This window comes from Poecilia latipinna, unplaced genomic scaffold (genome assembly GCF_001443285.1).
Source record: "Poecilia latipinna isolate Pla-1442-1.1 unplaced genomic scaffold, P_latipinna-1.0 Scaffold420, whole genome shotgun sequence".
NCBI lineage: Eukaryota > Metazoa > Chordata > Actinopteri > Cyprinodontiformes > Poeciliidae > Poecilia > Poecilia latipinna.
The window spans coordinates 154959-177274 of NW_015113036.1; the positions used below are offsets into that span (position 1 = coordinate 154959).

General features: G+C 37.9%; 3 protein-coding genes and 1 long non-coding RNA gene across 14 annotated transcripts in view; 1 reads left to right on the plus strand and 3 right to left on the minus strand.

Moving 5' to 3' along the window:
- Window positions 1–520: 520 nt before the first annotated feature.
- On the minus strand, window positions 521–4921 carry LOC106950758 (melanoregulin). 2 transcript variants are annotated; one of them, XM_015037820.1, is made up of 7 exons: window positions 4553–4921; window positions 4255–4337; window positions 4087–4181; window positions 3788–3950; window positions 2682–2772; window positions 2434–2597; window positions 521–1621 (listed from the first exon to the last, which is right to left on the minus strand). In XM_015037820.1, the coding sequence occupies exons 3-7, from the start codon at window positions 4179–4181 to the stop codon at window positions 1427–1429; spliced, it is 708 nt and encodes a 235-aa protein (XP_014893306.1). In that variant the 5' UTR covers window positions 4255–4337; window positions 4553–4921; the 3' UTR covers window positions 521–1426. The 2 variants fall into 2 exon arrangements, with proteins under 2 accessions (XP_014893306.1, XP_014893305.1); XM_015037819.1 differs by having other exon boundaries at window positions 4276–4337; window positions 4553–4915.
- Window positions 4922–6622: 1701 nt separating this feature from the next.
- stard3 (StAR related lipid transfer domain containing 3) lies at window positions 6623–16560 on the minus strand. Of its 6 annotated transcripts, none has more exons than XM_015037805.1 (15): window positions 16439–16559; window positions 13704–13925; window positions 13528–13605; window positions 13285–13362; window positions 13127–13180; window positions 12712–12832; window positions 12536–12631; window positions 12379–12434; window positions 12200–12292; window positions 11223–11285; window positions 10200–10295; window positions 10031–10110; window positions 9774–9878; window positions 8723–8816; window positions 6623–8169 (listed from the first exon to the last, which is right to left on the minus strand). In XM_015037805.1, the coding sequence occupies exons 1-15, from the start codon at window positions 16496–16498 to the stop codon at window positions 8035–8037; spliced, it is 1431 nt and encodes a 476-aa protein (XP_014893291.1). In that variant the 5' UTR covers window positions 16499–16559; the 3' UTR covers window positions 6623–8034. The 6 variants fall into 6 exon arrangements, with proteins under 6 accessions (XP_014893291.1, XP_014893292.1, XP_014893295.1 ...); XM_015037806.1 differs by having other exon boundaries at window positions 12712–12829; window positions 16439–16558; XM_015037809.1 differs by lacking the exon at window positions 16439–16559 and adding an exon at window positions 16060–16338.
- Window positions 16561–16639: 79 nt separating this feature from the next.
- LOC106950759 (uncharacterized) overlaps window positions 16640–22316 on the plus strand; it is a 15733-nt gene continuing 10056 nt past the window's right edge. Inside the window, exon 1 of the long non-coding RNA XR_001425680.1 lies at window positions 16640–16857. This is a non-coding gene — a long non-coding RNA (uncharacterized LOC106950759). The remainder of the gene's footprint in view (window positions 16858–22316) is intronic.
- Window positions 17415–22316, minus strand: part of ppp1r1b (protein phosphatase 1, regulatory (inhibitor) subunit 1B) — a 31940-nt gene continuing 27038 nt past the window's right edge. For all 5 annotated transcript variants that reach the window (XM_015037817.1, XM_015037816.1, XM_015037815.1 and 2 more), the window contains one exon: window positions 17415–19234. In XM_015037817.1, coding sequence (XP_014893303.1) covers window positions 19089–19234 — 146 coding nt within the window. In that variant the 3' untranslated portion in view covers window positions 17415–19088. The remainder of the gene's footprint in view (window positions 19235–22316) is intronic.

Below are 22316 nucleotides of genomic sequence, written 5' to 3' on the forward strand. Positions count from 1 at the left end.
GTCGCCATGCAGACTGCAACTCAACCGGACCCCAGAGGGATGGCCACACGTCAGACAGACAACACCGGATCAGGGCAGAACAGAACCAGCCAAGAGAAGACAACAGCAGGGGCCACGTGCGGCTGCAAGAAACCCAACGTTTCAAATTCAAACGAAAGCCTTTCAAAAAGTGTTTATACCTCTTGCATCTTTTGACAATTCCCCATATTGTTGGGATTGTCAGTGAGTTTTGCAAATTATCTCTCAAAACCTCTGAGGCTGAGATTAAACACGGTTTGGTTTTATTTAGAGGTATCTGATTAAAGTGGAGCCTGCACTATTCTGTGTTGGTCTATGGCATAAAATCTTAATAAAACTTGTTGATGCTTGTGATTCAAAAGTGGTAAAATGTGAAAATGTTCCAGGCGTGTGAATGGCGGTATTGTCATGCCGTTCAAGGCAAAAATGTTCATCATTTTAGACTAAAGTCTAAAGTTAGGCCAACAAACTAACATGTGATTCTGCACAAACAAGAGGCTTTAGGCAGAAACTTTTATTCAATCATGAACAAACACAAGGACTTACACATGTGCTTAGATGTTTTTCACATTTTCCATAGCTTGTTGGAAGGAAAAATACCCTCCCACACACATCACCTGAAGGCCGTCTCAGTCACACACATAATCGCTTCAAACCGTTCAACATACAGAACTGATAACGCAATTTTCATCTTCTTTTTCCAATTTAATCTGAAACCAAATGCAGACTTCAAACAAGTGCTGATCAAATAAACAGAAATAATCCATGTTAATTATTTATTTAAAAACTGTGACATTAGATAGCTCGACTGTTTATCCAGTGTTTGCACGAATCATGTGATTGACTGGAAGTGCTGATAATCACAGGACAAAAGATAAAGAGGCTGTGCTGAAAAAAATCATTGCGACCCTGAAGGTTCTCAGCAAGTGAACAATGAACACGCTTTAAACTCCGCGGAAGGGAGAAAAACACTCTCACAGCAAATTATATTTAACGTTTCTGGAATTCTGTAATCAATCTTTCTTATTGGCGCCATGTCTTTTCTCCCATTATCTCCTCCACTTTTCTATCATCACATCTTTGCCTTCGTTGCGCATCGGTAATTTTTCAGGAAGAAAGTGACGCTGCCCCGTCATGCAGCTCGGCTAAATAAGCGCTATTAAAAAGTGAAACTTAAGGATTTTGTCGACTGTTTAAATTTCAAAACATTTAAACAGTCATTTGGAAGACAGAAAACAGAAATGATTTAACCCTTGAAGTTAGGGCAGAAGAAGAAGATATTCAGCCTGCAGCAGCAAAAACTGATATCGAGGCTTCAGCCGCCTGAAGGTAATCAAGATTGATGGCTACTGCCCCCTGGCTGCGGTCTGTCATCACTGCAAGCCAGCAGACCTCATTGGATCAGTTTTTAATCATCTTTTTCACTGTCGTCCTCTTCGTCGTCGTCATTGCCACGTCCGTTCATGGCCTCGACCCTGGCCAGCAGCAGCGGCAGGTTTATGGCCAGGCCCGGCATCTCCTCGTCAGAGTCGTCTTTCGGAGGGTAAAACCGCCTCGCCTTGGCCAAGAAATCTTCACCGATGTCGAGGTAAAGGAGGCGATCCTGCAGAGGTGAAGACAGAGCAAGGTGAACGATTTACTGCTATAAGCTACCACTTACAATAAGTATAATATCATTTGCTATGTTTTTAATTTTAAAGGAACAGCTCAAAAACCCAGAAGAGAATTTCTGTTAAATGTTTATAAGAAGGTAATGTCTAACAGGAAGTTGATAACTCCGGCTGAAGGTAACGAGAGGCCAAGACCAAAGCGAACCACTGCCATCTTAAACTATTTCCAGTCTTAAAAACTGTACTAATGATCTTCCTGATTGATATTGTAATTCCAACTCCCAATAGAAAAATGTAGAAATTAATAAAATAACATTCAGGTCAACTACATTATTTTTTTTTGCATTTTATACAATTAGTATGACCAGACGTGCTTTATCTTATATATATATATATATATATATATATATATATATATATATATATATATATATAATCAGCTTCTGTTTAATAAGCACAAAATTAAAAGTAGCTAAAGTTTTGAAATGTATAAAATAGTGCCTACTCAAAACAATAAGGTGATTTTTGGATTCAAGCTCTATTACGAAGGAACAACAATATTTCGAGATGCTAAAGCTAACCAGCTAAAATGAGATGCTAAATTGGCTGATACGAATTAGCCAATCTAGAAATAATTATCACCCATCCTTTGTTTTTATTTTAAAAACTCGATTGTTTTGAAAATAAAATTATTTTAACTTGCAAGACTTAATTTTTGTTCGTCAAAGATGAGCAGAAATTAACAGTTTGGATCCCTTGGTTTTGCTGCAGAAGTGCAAAGTTGTTCTTTTGGGCCTTCTCTCACAATGATGAACAGATATCTTTCTGGTGGGGCCTCCTTGGAGCTGAAGATGGAGGTCTCCGTGTGCAACGTGTGCAGCATGGCACGTGCTGCCGGGGCGTTACGCATGCGGTCAGCTGAGGCACCAGCAGATACTGTCAGCAGTGAGTCTGCCTCAGCCATAAAACCTGGAACAAAAAGATAAACAACCTCAACAAAGGCAGCTGTGTTCTGCTAATGGTGTTCCTCATATGTGTATCATTTAGTTTTACCCAGGTTCTCTAGGATAGTTTTCCATTTGTCTCTGACTTCTCTGCGTGTGTCTCTCATGGCTTCGATGTCCACACTCAGTCGACGATAGCCCTGCAAGACAGGGTGAAAAAGGAAATATTTTTGGAAGAAATATAAAAATGTTACAACCACTTTAAAGATGTATGCTTTTTGCTCTTCTGTCACACTTACATATTTAAGTTTTTCAAAAAAAAAAAAATCTATATATATATCAAAGACAATCCGAGTAGTTACAAATAGCAATTTTTAATTTGTGACATAAAACATTTGCAATAACTAGTGATGAGTTTTATACATGATTAAAGAAGTGGGCTGCTCTGTAACCTTTGTTTTCTTTTGTTTAGCCCTGAATTTGCTGGTCTGCTGTGTTTCTTTGTCCTGTTGCACAAACAGAGATGAGAGTCAGACTTTCATCTTCAGAGGTTTCTACTACAGAGCTCCATCATTGGTGCATTCAATCTTGAGCTTGAACAACATGAGCCTGACTGAGACTGCTGAGGCCTTCCCCTTGCACCTGATTGGTTGTTCCTGACTAGGTGCAGTGTATTTCTGCAGATGGCAATAGGACCACCGGGAGGAGCCTCAGGAGTTAAATGTTTTTCACAGATTATCTTTCTGATATTAAACTGTCAGGACATAGTGATTATTTTAACATGTAAAATATATAAATGTTTTTTATAAAAACTATATAATTAAGCCTACTTCATGTTGTTTGACAGGTTCTGTTTAAGAAATGTATTGATTCTGGGTGTGGATGGTGACTTACAGGTAATTCATGGCTTAAAAAGGAGGGAAATCATCTTTTCACATAGACTTAGGTAGTTTGTATAAATTGTTTCACTTTAACAAAGGAAAACATAATTTGAAAACTATTTTTATCTACTCAGGCTTTCTCTAAGATTAAAATGTGTTTGAAGCATTTAAGTGTGACAAAAAACAGAAGATATCTGTAGGCTGGCAAAAGCTTTTACAGCACTACATTTATTTAACACATAAAAACATGCATTAAAACACAATAATACATCAGTTGTTTGTATTTGTTAGTGTTTTTTTTATTTTTTGTTCCTTTTTCGATTCCTCTACATACCGTGGATCCAATGCGGGTTTTATTCCTGGCCTGAAGCAGGGTGTAAAGCGTCCGGTCATCATCTCTCTCCGAGTGGCTGGGGTCTCCGGGTTCACTCCACAGGTTGGTCTCCTCGTCTCGTCTCTTCTGGACTTCACGAGTAAAATAATCCAGTGGATCTGGACTGTGTTGTTGAGACACAGCAAAACTCATTCACTGGCAGTAAGAAAGATTCCACGGTCCCTTTCAGCATCAATCAAACGGTTTTAAGATCTGCAGGAGCGGAAAATGATTTCTCTCTTTTTAAATCGCTGTCTTACGTTATGAGAGGTTGCTTTTCCTCTTCTTCGTCCTCGTCTTTGGCACAGCAGCAGCAGCAGAACTGCATGCAGAACCTCTTGAAAGCCGAACCCATCTGAAAGGAACAAGGGTGAACCGGTTGCAGGGTTGCACAATGCCACAAAGTCCAGATGGAGGGTTTGTTTGACCTTGGTTAAAAGATGCTGCACCTTCTTCGCTCCTTCAAAACAACTAGTGGCACTTCTGCAGCTCCGAATCCCCGGTGGATGCTCTGAAGAAATGTTTTTGTTTCTTTTTATTCTTCCAAAAATGACTCAATATTTCAGGAAACAAAACGAAAACATTGGGTAACAGAAAAACAGGCAGCTGCAACAACATTTATATTGTCCACGTTAGTGAATCTTGCATATATGACTAATTTTTAAGATGTAAAACAGGCAGTAAATTCAAAGACAATGAAAATAATAACTTAAGTTCTATCTCTACCTGATTGTCAGCCTCCCATTTTCCAAGATCTCGCCTCGGCTCCACAGTGACTTAAGATATTTGTCTGGGAAAACTCAGGGAGATGGCATCCCGACGACTGGTGTTTCTTATCAGACTTGCATAGAGGACAATAAGAGCACTAAAGGGGCTTTGGCTCTCATCGATAAGGAAAAAAAAAAAAAAAACATTCACACACCCATAACCTCAGAAGACAGTCACAGCACTATCATGTGAGCTGCTTCGTGTCCTGTCCTATGAATTCTGTTCTTGCCCCCGAGGACAACACATCTCTTTTCTACAGCGATCGGACTAATTGTACATACTTTGTGAAATCTACCACGGTGGTATAGATTCAAGGTTTAATTTTATTACAGTTCCATGGACTGTAAATAATTATTCAAAAGGGCAGCAAAATTTGATAACTGTTTTCATTTCTTCTTTAACTTTTAACCCGATTTCAGCAAAGGTACAGTGAATATTGAGATCCAACCTGAAATCGTAACATGTGGAATTAACTCCTGAAACCCAGCCTCATTTGCTACTGTTGGTTTGTGGTTGAAATGTAACCATAAAGCTGTAATGCATGAGGACTCAGTCGCAAGGTGTCATTGTTTCAATACGTAAACACCATCAGCATGCAGAGCAGATAAATACTGTACTTCTCAATAAGACCAAGTCCATTGATATGAAGTGATTCTATATTTAGATCAAACATAATACAATTTCTATATTTCAAAGACCAATAATAGACCAATAACATGGAAATAAATGATTTTGTTTTAGTATGAGCGTCAATTTTCAGTTGATCAATCAAAGATCACTCTTTCATTTTACAATTAAAGAGCCAGTATTATCACTGAGCTTGGAGGTATTTTTATTTATTAGTTATTTTCCAGGCACATAGTGCCGTTTTATATGACAGTCAAGCAGGTATGTTACCTTCGGTTGTTATAAAAGTGCTGTACATATCAAACACAACCTAATAAATACTTGACTTCACAATCTGACACTTTGAAATTGGGTTATCGTCAATTTAATCCTCCCGCAGTCCTACGACGACACCCAGGGAACCTTGGGGATCTTTTACAAGTCTTTGTTTTTGTGGTTTCGGGAACTGACAGGCTGATGGACACCCCCCATCACTTCCCTGTTTTCCCAGTTGTCTGACCGTGACATCTGCTGTTCTCTTCCTGAGCATCGCACTAAGACCGTGGGAAGGTTAAAAAGCTCCTACTCTTTACAACACTTCACCTTCAGCACGGCATCGCAAAAATGTTCCTCTATTATCCCGTTTACAACGCTTCTTCTGAGTATTGGACTGAGATGTAGCTTTCATGATAAGCTCAGCAGATGTGTGGTTCCACCAGGTGTTTGCTAGTTGCTGGTCCCACTATTTTGAAGGAGCACAGCTTTAAGGAGGAGCTTTGAGCAATGCACAAAGTTATCTGGAAGCTCAGATAATGCTAACATATTTTGGTAGCACGGTATGCCTGGTGTGAAACAAACTGGAAGAGCACGATTCCCACTCTAAACCTAATATGTGATGCTGCGGGCCAGTTTCTCTTCCAAATGTCCCTGTATTGTGGTTAGACGGATACGTTTGATAGAACTGGACATTACTAGAAAATTTTCAACACGCTGATGATTCAAACACTGAAAAAAACAGGTTTCAAACCTGAAAAAAAACCCCATAACATTCTGAAAGATACCAAGAGAAAAGAAAGTCAAAGTGGTGGAATAACAAAAAAAATGTTGTGGTGGAACCAGAAGTCCAAAAACTCAAAGTCCTTTAAATATTTTCTGTTAATTAAACAGAATTCACTAACTTTATCACCATCAAACCTCTGCAAGGCAATATTGTTAAGCGTGGAAAATGGCAAAAATTAAGTAAATCTCACAACCAAGAGCTTTGTTGGCAAAGAAATTAGTGAAAAATCGTCCGTAACTGGAAAAATAACGCTTTATGAAAGCTGTTTATGATCTGAAATTTATCAAACATTTGTGCTAAAAGTAGAAAGAAACAACAAAACTTTGGTCTCAATGCATTTGTGAAAAAAAAGAGAAATTTCAAGATAAGTGTAGATGTTTTATTACACATAAGACACTTAAGATTCAGTAAAAACAATTGGTCAGTAGTGATGGCTTTGGATTAACATGTTTGATATTAAAATGAATTACAAAGTAATCTGCAAACTAATATTGAAATAAGTAAACATAAGCGCTCCGAGCAGGCTTCTCGTGCATCAACAGACCGTCATCGGAGCAGAAAATATACAGGTTTGAACGAACAAAAAGCAATAAGCCCAGTATATTATATTACTGCAATGAAGGCACAATTGTTTACATTTTTTTCTTCACTTGAAATTCCTTCTGTTGGAAGCTTTAAAAGTCAGAACAAATACATCCGAGTAATTTTATTATCCAATTATTTCAGACGTCTTGCACAGCTCTTTTTTTCCACCTATATTAACTGCAGCTTCCAAAAACAAAAATTCCTCAAAGTCAAATCCACAAATTTGTTCCTTTAGGAAAAATAACTGAAGTTTCTGTAAAAAAACAAACAAAAAAACCCCCACAGCTTTTTACCCACATTTCAGGACAATTACCTTTGAACCACGATGATTTTTGAGGAGCATGGTACCACCAGTATGCAGACTAATAACACTAAGCTGAAGGAGAAGTTTTTCCATCATTACAAGCCGAGTTTTGCTTCATTATGCAAAGAAATTAAAAGCTTCATCCATTTCTCACATGCATAACGAAGTAAATTGTAACTTCAATTTACTTGTAAATCATGTAATTACTCCAGCTCATTATTCTGCCCCCAACAAGGCCACATGAGGTGATTGGCACAAAAGACAGCAGTAGTAAGATGTCTGATCTACTTTTAGATCGCCTGAACAATCGTCGCTTTGATCTGAAATTAGCTTTAAGATATCACTGTGGAAATCACAGAAAACTGGTTAAAGACCCTGGAACAACAGATTTTACTGTTGTACTGCAGAAAAGCCTGAACCTTCTCCCAATCTACATTAGTCATGTCGCCCTCTAGCGGTGAGCAGGAAGTAGCGCATCCTCTTCCATCTATCACAGTATTTTTTTTTAAATAATAAGAATATGGCTGTTACATGTAGGCAGGAAGATATAAAGAAAGTGCAGAAAAAAAGAAAGAAACGCAGCAAATTAATAAACAATAAACAACAATAGGTTTTGAGCTGCTTCTGTTCTGTGACAACAGTTCTCACAGATCCTCTCCTCATGAAAGCCGCACCTCAACTCAGAACAAATCCCATGTCCTAGTGGGAGTCAGAGTAACAGTCAAAAAATAGTTTGAGGACAATCATTTGTTCTGACCAAATTACTCTGTTTGATCTGAAATATGGCCTCCTATGCTTAGAGGTAAAGTCAGTTCAGTTATGGCAGCTGGCCGCGCATCCCTTCAGCTCAAGAGCTCCACAGGACGACGCTGCCACTCCTCAGGTTTATAACAGGGGTCCAGGATGAAGCTGTTGGCGAAGGCAGGGATTACGTTCAGCGATGCGCTCCCGTAACTGGCCCACAAACTCAAACATGCCGGAAGGTAGGGCCTGGTGGATGAGATAGCGGGGCAGATGGCCCTGAAAAAGGAACAACTGAAGGTCAGATGTTTGACTGAACATATTTACATAGACTGTTCTGTCAAAGATCTCTGCCTTGAAATTTACCTACCTGTTGCCAAACTTCCTTATAAACGTTAAAATGAGCAATAATTCTTCAGGCTTTATGAGGAAGTCCTTAAAGTGCCACTGACGCAATAAAACCTCTTACAACCAACTGATTTAAAAAGATTGACTACTGCGCTTTCATTCTGTGTACACAAAAGACTTTAATAAGTATTTTTCACAGACTACCATAAATTCCATGGCATTGTGAGTGCTGCATTTTTAATCTGTAGTAACTGGCTCAAACGTAATGAGGGTAAATCAAAGCGTAAACAATTAAGTATGCAAACAGTGGAAGTTATGAGCAGTTCCAGCAAAGATTTGAGCGATAAGTCTGCAGCTTTGGAGGAAGAAGCAAGATCAAGTGATGAAGAAGAGGCAGCTGGTTTTACTGAAGGACTGCAACCCTATTTTTTAAATGCAAAAAAAAAAAAAAAAAGACAAAGATTTCTGTGTTCATATTCCCCACCTTAAAATCTGTGTTGAGGATCCAGATAAATGTGCAGACAGCCGGGTTATTGCTGGATTTCAGAACCACAAATCCTCCTGGGTGATTTTCTCCCCTACAACAACCAATAAAAAGCAATCAGGAAGTAAAAAAAAGTTACAAATTGATTTTGATTTATTTATTTCAAACAAGTTTTTATTAGTAGATCAGAGAAAACATGTGCATATATAACCAAGAACAAGATTATTTGTTTACTTTTTTGTTTGAAAAGGAGTAGGAGGAAGTGAACACTTGTATAATCCTACCCTTTAAAGGGATCCACGATTAGTTATAAAAATAGACCTTATTTGGAAAATATTTATCTTAGATGTAAAAACAATACAGTAATAATACTGCAGGTCATTTAATTTTTGTAAATTTTAATAAAATATTGTCACACAAATGTCGCCATGTTGTTTATGCTGCAATGCATTCTGGGTAAATGACGTCATATTGGTCCAACTGCCTGGCTCCTCCGGCCAAAACGGTGATAAGTAACGTTATTAAGCCTTTTTAATTTGAATCGCATTGAAATCGATCAGAACGTAGAAATCACAAGAGACAAGGAGGAGGAGGACCAAACGGAGGAAGAGGACAGACCGGGCCATAGGAGAAATTATCCAGACTTGCCTGACTTTTTTTTCTTTTTTTTTTCTTTTTAAATTACAGCCAACAGGCTGGTGTAATTATCTAAAATTACACCAGTCAAACAAAATACAATAAACAACAATTCAGGTAAAGTTAGCCTTCCTGTGTTTACTCTGAAGATTCCAGTACAGAATGGACCTAATGACGTCATCAACCCATCAGTGACAAAATGGCAACCTCCATGGGTGAAAAATATAACAAAAGATGTATATTTCTGAAGTAATTATGAGTTTTCACAAACAGCAATGTTTTAGTTTATAGGAAAATAGCATTGTATTTAGGTCAACAGGTTCAACTAGTCCTGGATCTCTTTAAAACAATTACTGAAAACAAGTTCTGGTTTACTTCAGTGATGACAGAAGTCCAGATGAAGGCATGAACTGACCTGACATAGCGGTCAGTCGGCGGCCTGGCATCGTGGTTGGTTGATACGCCAGCACTCAAGTAAGAGTTCTGTCTGCGTTCGATCCGTCTCACATTGACATAGTCCCTTAAAGAGATTAAAAATAGAAAACAACAGAAATGAATAAAATTACTTTACTTTGTTTCAGACAAGAAATCTGAAACAAAGTAACAAACAAATCCTTTCAGAAGGAAAAAAGTAAGATCTAAGGAAGCCAGATCTTTGCTGTGCTGATGTACCTGGAAGCCACGATGCCTCCCCCTACGCTAGCAGCAACGTCATGTGTCACCAAAGTGTTGTCGTCAACTCTCTGGAGGATCTGAGGCCAAAAGTACAGCACAGTATTAAGTTTTGGTTTCGCAAAGCGTCTCAATGGAAAATGTTTGAGCTGACAAAGAGGTAAATCACCTGGCAGGAAGTAACTGTTTTGGTCCACTCAACTACTTTCTCTGGTTGCATTATCGTCTCCTGATAGACGCACTCCGCGGGACACTGCATGAAGGCCTGAGCAAATGAAATAAGACACGAAATCTGAGGAATAAAGTAGAAAATGAAAAAAATGCAGAGAAAAACCAAAAAGAGGACCAAACTACACCATGCTTCAGGAGATGATTCTATGACCAAAGCGGACTTAATGCTGGGTCATAAAAAAAAAAAAAAAAGCGTGAACAAGGAGGTTAACGGAGGAGGGGAACATTTGGTAACCCAATGTTATGCTAATAGCACTTAGCATTCATCAGCAGCTCTCTCACTTTTGAATTTAAGATATCACCGTATTTTAGATCCCAAAAATAAACTCTTCAAATATGAAACAAAAATAAATCACAACCGGTCTGTTCATTTTATGAAGGACGTGTAAATTAGAAGGAAATCTTTCAAAACATAAGAAACAAAGACAATACTTTACATTTTGATGTAGAAGCAGAAGTGAAACAGCTCGTGATACTAAAGGTTCCCCTTACCTCATTCCAACTACTACCGCAAACGATCTATAGCCATTTTATTTCATGTCATATCTGATGTAGATGCATTAAGTAAGGAGTCCCTTCTAATTATACTATAATAAATCTTTTTAATTCCATTTTATTGGATTTTTGGTGAATTGACAAATGGCAGCAATAGTAAGATGTCTGATCTATTGTTAACTCATCTGAACAAAAGTCACTTTTATCTGGAATTAGCTTTAAGATATCACTGTAGAAATCACAATTTCTTCCAAATGGGTTTGGGAGAAATAATATAATCTGATAAGATGTTTATGCTTGAATGATTTGTAAATAGTGATTCAGCAATATAAAAAAATAGTCGGGGACAAAAAGTCTGAACTTGCATAGCTCCTTTCAAGCGCAAAAACACAAAACAAGGTTAGATGTGATTGGTGGTTGTTTTTTTTGCATGACAATGAAGCACAATGTTTCATGCTTGCAGTACCTTCAGAATAAAAATCTTTCCGTAGCTGATAGTCTCCAGACTGTAGACGCTGTCTCCCGTGTCCTGTCAAAACACAAAATCCTGTCAGCATCAGAAGGTTTTACTTGAATCCAAACAATTCTATATTTTATCTTTTTTTTTTGTGACATTCTTCTCATCCGAGTACAAAACATCAACCTAGCTATCTTTTTTTTTTTTTTTTTTTTTTTTTACATGGATTTTAAAATAACTCCCCACTTACATTGGTTTATGATTTGGCAGAGTGGCAAAGAGTCATTTCTCTACTTTTGGAGTATCTGGAAAAAGTTAGACTAGTTCTATTTCAAAATCTATGAGACAAAGATACGTAAATATATACATTAAATAAAAACTTTAAAGATTTACTCAAGTCAAAGTATAAAAGATTGCAGCTTGCTTGTTAAATGAGAAAAAGGACAAAATTGTGAAACGGTTAACTTGAAGTTAAGTTTTGCTGTGACAAACCAAAGGAAAGTAATCTAACTAAAGATAATTTTAAAAAAAGCATCTTTTGAATAAATTAAAATTTGACCTTTTAGAGAATGTAAAAAAAGAATCACTTCAATACAGACTTTTCAATTTAGTTTCACACTTTTTCCATATTTAAGAGACTATGAAGAACATTTGAAATTCAGAATGGGGAAATAAATCTGAGCTTTAAATAATGTCATCATTACAAGAAAATGCTGCAAGACAGGAAGTGGGTTTCTCTTTCGGTTTGAAAAGCTACTAAACTGGCTCCATCAAGCTTTACTACGTTACCCGATACCACTAACAATGAGGTGAATGAAAATCTCTCATAAATGATTTTGATACTCTTTTTTTTAAATCATAAATTAAAAAAAGCATTTTTTTAAAATGTATGTTTTATTTGGATTAATTGACCAGTACGTTCATAAAATATTGAATTTATTCCCAGAAATAACAGCTTGAGGGAAGAACCGGAGAGAAGTCCTTACGCTGGTTTTCTCAAGCTTCCAGTTCTCCTCCTGGGCGAGGATACTATCCAGCACAGACATGGCCTCTTGACCCTGCTTGATGTACTCCTTCTCCTGCAGCGAGATCCAGACATGGAGAAATTAACGGGAGGAGGAGGATCATTAAATTAAAAACAGTCAGCAGGCGCTGATGCAGGTACCTTGAAGGTGGCTGGTCTGCTCCCGAGACCCTCCTCATCCAGAAACTCGTCTGAATCTTCAGACAAAAAGATCAGTAAAAAAAATGACTGCTTGCAGAAATTAGGAAAGAAACAAGAACACACAGAAGATGAATGGCGAATACCATAAGACCATCACCTGCAACGGATTCAGGTGGAGAGTAGAACTGTCCGTCAGAAACAGGGCGGGGGTAGAGCATAGGAGCTCTGTCAGCGTTCGCTGCTGCTAGGTAAGCTGAAGTCAAGGGAGGAAATCAGTTAAGGAGGACCTAAATTTCTGTTGAGGTGTGTTTGCACTCGTCACTTTTCTCTCACCTCGGTCATTTTCGGCTTCCTGAGTGAGAACCTTGAAGTCAAGGAACCAGGTTTCCAACCACGCCACCACAAATGAGGTGATGGGTAAAACATAACCAAAGGCGTTTTTGGACAAGAGCTGCTGAGCACAATGAGAAAGAAGAAAGAAAGAAGGGTATAGTTTCACTTTTGTTATGCATATGTAGGCAAGTCCTTACAGCTCAAGATAAGAGGTTTATTATGCTATATCTATTTGGGAAAAGGGCTTGGTGCTTTAGATAGATGGCGTAGATAAGGATGTTTGCTTGATGAAGCCTATGCGAACGTGAGCTGGGAATTTCAAAAAGCAGAAGTGAAAAAGCTGAAGAGGTTTCAGCTGATGAGCGTGCGCTGCTCAAACCGAACTGTGAACGTGCAGCAACAGGAAGGGACTCACTTCAGACACAATGACCTTCACCACGAGGAAGACGCTGGTCACCAGAGTTGAAATCTGCAGGAAATAACTGAGCTCTTATTCATGTCCAGCAGATGAGTTGGGAGACTTTCACTTGAATTTGAATAACTTTGTGCTTTGCTGTGTCTGAGCTGACTTACCGCGACAACCCACCAGTGTTTCAACAGAAACGCTGCATAGCCAATTTGTAGACAGAGGAAACGAAACACGGCAAGGAGCTGACGTGAAGAAGAAGAAGAAGAGGAGGGGAAGCAAATGATGTCACCAAGTGCTAAACTTTGCAAACGCTTTCAACTGGAGGAAATGTACATCCAAGCTCCCCAAAAAGAGTCAAGATCAGAAACTTTAGAGTGACATCAAAGCAATAAGGATTGGGCACTTACGACTATGTCAAAGAAGGAAGTCTTGAATTTATATCTGATGACCTGATCTGCTAGATTATCCAAAATCGGACCGGTCACCTGAAGGACAGCAAGGGAGGAGTCCAAGCGGTTACTGAACAACTGAACTGAGAGAGTTTTGTATCTTAAAACATGCCTATGAATGAACACGCATTTACGTTTAGCTCTATAATCCACAGAAGTGTGATGAAGAGGAGGTCAAAGGTCACAAAGAGACAGAAGGTGCGCCGGACATCAGAGACAGCTTTGCGCGCCACAGGTGGAAGCAGGAGGTACGGGGAAGGGAGGGTCAGCGACGTGGAGTAGGAGGCGTTCAGAGAGGCAATGCCAGGGAGGCTGCCCTCGTCCTGCATCTCTTTTGCCGAAGTGATATTTCTCCTCTGCAAAAATAATGGAAAAAAATAAAAATAGTCACATCAAAGTACCGTATTTTCCAGACTATAAGTCACACTTTTGTTCTCAGTTTGGTTGGTCCTGTGACTTCAGGTGTTTCCACAACTGATAGTCCGGTAGACTCGATTTGGGAACCAAAAGTACAACAATTGTTACGTTTTAAGCAGCTGCAGTTCGCTTTCACACTATGAAACGAACCAAACCCTTTGAGCAGCCTGTTCACTCGCTTGCCTGTGGTGGGGCTGCACCAGGAATCACTGAAGGAAATGACACAAAAAACCTCTGAAGAAGACACTGAGCACAACTTCCTTATTCACGAAATGTAAACTAATGGAATGCCGTCTGACTTCAGGTGTTGTAGGATTTTGTTTGCGTCTTTGAGTAAAGACCACAACCCACTTCCCCCACCAGCGCTAGAGCCATGCGTTCATTTTGGTTGCATTTATCCAGAACGCCCTGCGCTATAGTCCACTTCCTGCTTTTGGAACTGTCTCTGGCATTTTCATATGTATTTGAACGGCATCTGAGTTAATTTCCATCAAAGCAAGATCTAGTCTTTTATTCAGACCAGAGTTCACTTTTTTTGTACGTATCAGAGTTCGATTGTGCATTCACACCTCCCCAAACAAATAAACTTTCTAGGCCAGTGTTTCCCAACCCTGGTTGTCAAGGCACACTGTCCTATATGTTTTAGAGCAGTGGTCCCCAAAGTCGGTCCTCGAGGGTCGGCATCCTGCATGTTTTAGTTCTCTCCCTGGTGGTAATAATCTTTTCAGCATGCCAATGTTCTTCTTAGGCTTTCAAACGAGCCATCACTTGATCCAGGTGCGCTAAACCAGAGAGAGACCTAAAACATGATTTTAATTGCAGTCAGAGGAAAGCATTTGGTAAAACTGAAAGATCATTTTAAATCTTAGTCTGGCAGGACTTCAAAATGTTCAATAATTTTGAGCCTAATTGATGACTTCCAAGTATAAGTGGTAAATAAATTACCAAGTGAAGAAGCCTTCTAGATATTATGCTTTTTTTCAGACAACCTGGAGAAGTGATATTAAAAGATGGGACCAATTACTTTGGCTTATGAAGTTAATTGCTTTCATTGTCCTTTTGCCATCCACATGATCATGCTTCCCACAAATGTGTCCTCTGTTTACATATTACCAGACTTCCTCTTCTTTGGCTTATTTGTTGCTTATGGTAAATTTAACCTGAAACATAGACACAACTGCTTTTAAAAACATCTACGCCATCGTTCAATTTGCAAGGAAATAGTTTCATTTTGATCATTGTTTTTTGGTTGAGTTAAACATGGTCTACTTAACATAAAATATTTACTGAACCATTAAACATTACTTTGGTCTTTGGTCAAGTTCACCTAAATTGTTTTAGGTGAGCTTGCATTGCGATTAAACCAATTTATTTATGCGCTTCAGTGTTCATGACAGACAGCTTGTGATTTAAAAATCACTCACGGGAAGCATGTTATTGTGCTGAATCATTTTTTAAATAAGAATGGTTACTCTATGACATCAGGTTTTAGTAGAGTTGTAGCAGTATAACAGCCTGCTTGTTAGGCCAATGAACAGACAAACATTCAGACCCGAGTGCTTCCTAATCATCTCTGCAGCCATTTCTAAAGACCCTTTGCCCTAGGATTGATAAATAAGCCCAGAACTCTCCAACTACAGCGAAAACCGTTTACATCACAAGAAGTTCGGGTTATATTTAGTGTGAAATCCCATGACTGGACGAGTAGTTACTCGAAGCTAAAAACAAATAACCAACTGTGTGTTGTCAACTAGTAGCAAACTGGCTACTAGTGCGAAATAAAAAAGGGAAATTGCCAGGTTATCAAGCTAAACCCAGAGTAAATTAATTAAACATGCACAAATCAAGTTATATTTATCTAACCGACGCTCACTACCGCCAGCTTTCCCTCTGTTAGCTTCACAAACCTTTTTTCCGAACAAGTTTTGCCAGGTAACAACTTCAAATGTAAAATAATCATATTATATTTCCATGAGGCAACTATAGCGAATAGTGTCACAAATATAAGAGACAGTTAACTTAAACGTACCTTTAGAAAAGGCTCATATAGGAAATTTAAAGCAGTAAACTCACTTGATTTAGCACATCATCGGCTAGCGAGTCTTCCGGAGTTACCAAAGATGAACTGTTGCACCAAGATGCATCACTACACTTGGTGAGTCACGTGACAAATATCAAAGACTCAGGTTTCAAAACGCTGACTGCACAGGCGGTTTTAGTTGTTTTGACAAGAAGTACATTTGTTATAAATAGGGGTGAAAGTAGTTTTGAAATCTTGCCGTATGAATCATCGATATTAGCTTGCTGCAGTTCAATCAAACTCTCAAAGTCAGTATGGGTTTTTCTGGTCACATGATAGGTAGTAGCCTACCACATATGGTAGTCTATTCTGAATAGCATATTTTGTGGTAGTGTACTCAAATGGAGTGTCCTGACTGGCCGCTCAGCTCACCCTCGGCTTCAGCTTGCTCCAAATCTTCTGCAGGTTGCGTTCTGATTTTAAATTTTTCATCTCCGTTTTCCCGTATTTTTCTTTTGAGCAAGGAGTTAATTGTCTTCTGCATTGTCAACTTTTGATTTCGTTTGAATTAAAAACTGTTCCATTGTGTTTTCACGGTTTTTATATGAAGCTCTGTAGATGATGATAGATTTATTGTTCTTTTTATCTCAAGGCGAGCGGCGTATTTTAATGTCTGTACACCACTCGTGTAAAATGCCCCAGTTCATTAAATCAAATGCACCAATCCCCTTAGCAACCTTCATGTTTTGGAAGTTGACGTGCGTATTGCTTGCGAATTCTGACCCATAGTGCAGTCGTGACTGGTTCTGAATGGGTCCTTTACAGCAGACAGCCGTTCTCCTCTCTTCCTGGTAAGTACCAGCGCAGAATATTTTGGTGGTACCGAAATTTACCGGCTTATTTCACCCCTGATTAAAAATAATTTGTTGAATGTTTTACCAATAACAAATAAATTAATCTTACTCATAGTAATCAGAAGCTAAATATTCTTAAATTTCTCTTGGGACATGCAAGTGGGTTCTTTAAAAGTAATGTGAAAGATTACATATAGATATATAGGTATTTTCTCGTGTCCAGACTGTTTACATATTTTAAGTGGTTTCGTTAGAGAACATAATTTGTCCAAGATTCTGCAAGAGAAAAATGAAAATTTCTCGTATTTTCCAGAGGTAGTGAAATAACTTGAGTTTGTGTGATTGTTCCTCTTAATACTGTATTACATTTTTAAAAAATGTAGAACTCTATCGAATTTGAATTGTTTTATCTCTTGGGATAATATATATATATATATATATATATATATATATATATATATATATATATATATATATATATATATATATATATACTCATGGATAGATAACAAGGTGATAGATGAAAAGAAACACACACCAAACACAGACTGAAGTAAAGTATGAGAGAAAAAAAAACATCTTTATTTTGATACCATACAGTTGCTCACTTTAAGACAACCACATCACATTAAGAAACAAGAGTGGAAAACAAAAGAGAAAGGAGGAAAAAATAAGCAAAAATATATTCTTACAAGTTTTTACTTCTGTCTTTTCTTTAAAGTTGGGCCAAGAAAAGTAGGAGGGTCACAGAAAGCGAAGATATGACTGCACACACAACCTACTGCTCATCCATTCAGTTTGGATAGAGGTAAAAAAAAAAAAAAAAAAGATTCCGTTTTATGTACAAACAGCACAATGCGATCACCCTACCCTACCACCGGTTAAAAAGACTTTGAATTAGACTGATTGTGACTTTATTTATTTCACATTTAGTTCAATAAAATATGGTTTTATCTACGGTAAAATACCAACGTAACATTTGTGTACAGAGCTCATTTGACTAATTTACAAAAAAAAAAAAAAAAAAAGCACAATGCCTAGTTTTAGGCACCTAGTGCTGCATGTCGCATGCTTAAAAACAGGCAGCTGAGCTCATAAACTCCCCTTCAGACTAGAAAAATAGCTCTTACAGCATAAAATTATGTGGGAGCAATCCAAAATGTAACATTATAAAAGAGTTAATATACAAAGACCTGTATGAGATTTAAATTTTATTCCAATGAACAATAAGAAATTTAACTTTAAAATATGGAGGCAGTAGATGTTTCTTTTTATTTTTTTTTAAATTAGAGGTAGAATTGCCCTTTAAGTTTAAATGCCAAATCCTACAAAGTGAAATAAATGAAGAAAACATAACATATACACTCATTGAACTGATACCTTTTAGATAAAAGCATGCTTTAGATTTTTGAGAATGATTTGGTTTAATTAAAAATAAAGAATCTAGCTCAAAAATAATAAAAGCAATCTGGTTTTCTCTCATGGGGACTTGGTATAACCTTGAAATATTTCATACAGACATAGTTACAGGCAAATCTTACATTTAAGATTTTGTCTCTTAAATTTAAGAGACAAAATCAATACATCATTGATTATAAGTAAATTAGAGAAAAGGGAGCTGCAGGTTGGACTTCATAACCGTCAAGCTTTTGTTCACCACAAGATGGCAGCACACACTAAGGGCTGATTCGAACAATGCAAGCCTTGATTTCAAAATGAAGCAGAACACGTCATGTTTAAAGACCTCCAAGTGCTTTCACAGATGGTCATAAAATAGCTACTTTGAGTCTTAAATTATACCCAAGAAATCTGTATTATCCGTTCAACCTTTTAGCCTCTTTAAAATAATATTTAGTTCTGAGCTGAAGCATTAACAGTGAAGGGAGGACTTCCACTTGCAGAGCTTTTGGTCACACTGACCTTGGCCCTTTCACGCTCATTATAAAAACGGGCCAGTAGGGCCAAAGTGGCGTCACTGCAATGCTCTGTCAGTAGATCATTCCTCGCCTGCTCATAAGATTTTTCACTTTGAATCCAGCAGACCCTTTAGAGGGTGAATAGTACAAAAGCTTTACTTACTCACGCTCACATGGAATTTTCTATCATTCTCACATCTCACCAACAAGTGAGCCTCCACAAATTTAACCACTTCTTCATTTCTACAAGTTCTTCAGATTATAAACCATTTGCCCAAATCGTCTCTCTAAAATATGTCCTCCACTCTCCCCTCAGTTACACCCCCGACCCCCGTTCTCAATCTTGTCCTCCTTTTCTACATCCTCCTCCTCTTCATCTTCCTCCTGTGGTGCTTCTTTCTCCTTGGTCGTCTCTTTCACGCTGGAAAACCGTTCAGTCGTTGCTGTGTCTTGATGATCTGAAGAGACAAAACCAAAATCAAACAAAGCAATAGAACTTTTTCTTTTCCTTTTATTTTTATCCATCGTGCACCAGAAGCTATATGTGTACCATGGGTTATTTCAGATAAAGCAATTAATTACAAACTATCGTGTGTTTGTTGGTGTTTTATGTTTGTGACTTGGCAGAACTGCTTGTCATCAGCTGTTTTATTGTAAGTTTTGTTTCTTTATTGCACACAATATCTGTAAAGCTTTAATAAATAGTCCAGTTTTCTACATTTGGTTTTAACCCAGTTTCAAGGCAACCAACGGCGGTTCATACAAGAATGGCTCTATAGACAAGTCCTTCTTTCTGATGCCTCACCAAACAACCAAAACACAGAAATCCATCCAAGATTTTGAGGCAGGATAGAATACAGAGCTTTTATCACAAATTTGTAACCTAGTCTCCTTATTTTCAGTATCATGCAGGGGGTAACACCTCAACACATGCAGGAACTAACCTCCCATAAAACACGTGTTCAGTGTGCAAGTGAAAGATAGGTTATACTTTTTATCTGGTACATGAATGCTCCTTTACCCTCTCCTCTACCCCTGTTTCATGTTGCGCCCTACCTACCTACCTATATGACCTATATCAACAGCCATCTTTTTTTAAAATTGAAGAAATTTAGATCCATAGCTAGTCCTTAAAGATCTGGCTCTATAGAAGCCAATAGGTGATGATAAACAAGAGTCTCATCTCTACAGAAAGAAATATATGTCAAAGAACTCAACAGGTTTTACTTTCCAGATGAAAGCCATCATTCAGTAAATGTGGATTTAACTTTTAGATGGCCAACACTACATAACCCTGTTCTTTGGCAAGTCATTTAAAGACACTCAGTCCAGGCAGGGATAAAAAAAAAAGATTATTTACGTCAAAAATCAGTTAACGTTACTCAAACAGTCCTGCAACAAAAACAGATTTTCTTTATACTAATAGACACAACTTGTGTGTTTCTTTAAATTAGGCTAGAAAAACACTGAAAGTACAAAGAGATTTTGGAAACCATACCATCTTCCTAGATCTTGCCGTTTGTCCCTACAGATTACCCACATAACTAACTGACTGCCCTCACAAATCTCAGATTGTCTCACTGACACATTCACTAGCACCTTCATTAGATAGACCTGTCCAAAAGTAAATCTATTCACAACACAGTGAAGACAACTTCAAACTCTGAATCAGAATGGTGAAGGAAAGGAATTTAAATGACTGCAAATAGTTGTTGCTATCAGATGGACTAGTTTGGGTATTTCAGAAACTGTTGATTTACAGGAATATTCAGGCACCATAATTTTTCCTGGTTACAGATAGACCCAAAAAGAGAACATATCCAGTGAGCAGCAGTTCTCAGATGAAAATGCCTCATTGATGGGGGAGGTTAGAGGAGAGTTGGTAAACTGATTCAAGATAATAGACAGGCAAGTAGCTCAAGTAATGACGCACAGTGGAAAATTATTGATGAATGCGCAACATGTCAAACCTTGGAGTAGACGGTGCCGCAGAGGCTACAATTGAAACAGGTTCAACAAAAACTGGTCATTAACAGATTGGAAATATTTTGCCTGTTCCAATGGATTTTGAGTTCATATGGCATTTAGAGGGTTGTGTCAGAATTTGACATAAAAAGAACATTGAAGCACTGATGCATCATGACGTGCATGAAGGGTTCAGGCTGCTGCTTTGTAATGATATGGGGGATATTTTCTTGGCACACTTTGGCCCCTGAGACTTTCTATGTATTATTGGTGACCATTTAGTGATGGGCACTTCCAGCAGGCCAATGCACCAAGGTACAGAACTCAAAGCTGCACAAATTGATTTTCAGAACATAGAGAATTAGTTTACTGTACTCCTGTGGCCTCCGCTGCCACCAGATCTCAATCCAATAGAGCGCCTTTGGAAAGTAGTGGGTCAAGAGCAGTGACTGCATGATGCAGTCATGTCAATATGGACATATTTTTGAATCTATGCCACCAGGAAGTAAGGTCCATTATATTCAATACCAGAAAGATGTAGCTAATAAAATTGCCAGTGAGTCTAGATACCAATCAATAGACAACATAAAACACGACTTCTTAACCTCTGGACTTAGCAAGAAGCCTGAATGTCCTGATTTATGGCAAACTGTCATCTGACCCATTTAAAGCTGCCTCTTGGTTGCTGCTCGTTATACTTTGCAGTATAAAACATATCAGGCAGCATCTGACTCAGCATAGCATTAAACCCTCAATACAGGCCCTTATTGCTTATCTCAGCTGCTTCAGGTAGGTCTAATGCAGCACAGTATCTTGGTTTTTGATTCCCATGGATTCCCATTGGTTACTGGAGTTATGCCACTCTTTCAGGACCAGGAAATCTCCTTCCTGGAAACATCTTTGTGTATTTCACAGAACACCTCAAGTCCTGTGACCCTTAGAAGTCTATATTCCCAACCTTAACAAACTTCCTGCCTCTCTGCTTGTGCCAGCTGTACAGACTTTGAGATTAATCTGCATGTTTTGGTTTCTTAGTGTACTCAAGCTTGAATTCTCTGTACTCACAAAGTGTTTTGGAACAAGGTGATATGTGAATGTTTAAATGGCAAAGGAAATGGGGCATGTTTGTGCGTGTCAGTGTAAAGATCTGTCTCTTATACGTACTTGGTAAAACTGGTTCAAGGAAAGATAACCTTGGAAGGACAGTTAACAAGGTTTACTTTATAGCAATTGAGAAAAGTTAACCTTCTTGAGAGATTTGTGATACCAAACTCACGATCAAACATTGTGAAGGCTGTGACTTTTAAACTTCAAAATAATATCCTAACTTTTCAGGATAAATTTACTATTAAGATAGCAAGAGAAACCATTCCTTTAATCTGTGTTTAAAGGTAATGTCTTGGTCTTAAAATTAACTAACATAAATTGTTTTTTTGTTTTTTTTATTATTTCTTTAGGAAAATCTACAGTAACATGTAGTGTTAAAAAGATCCCAATCAGTAAATGTTTTTTTTTTTTTTTTTTTTTTTTTTTTAAAAAGCTTTTTAAACACAAAAGGATTTTAAAAAAAAATCT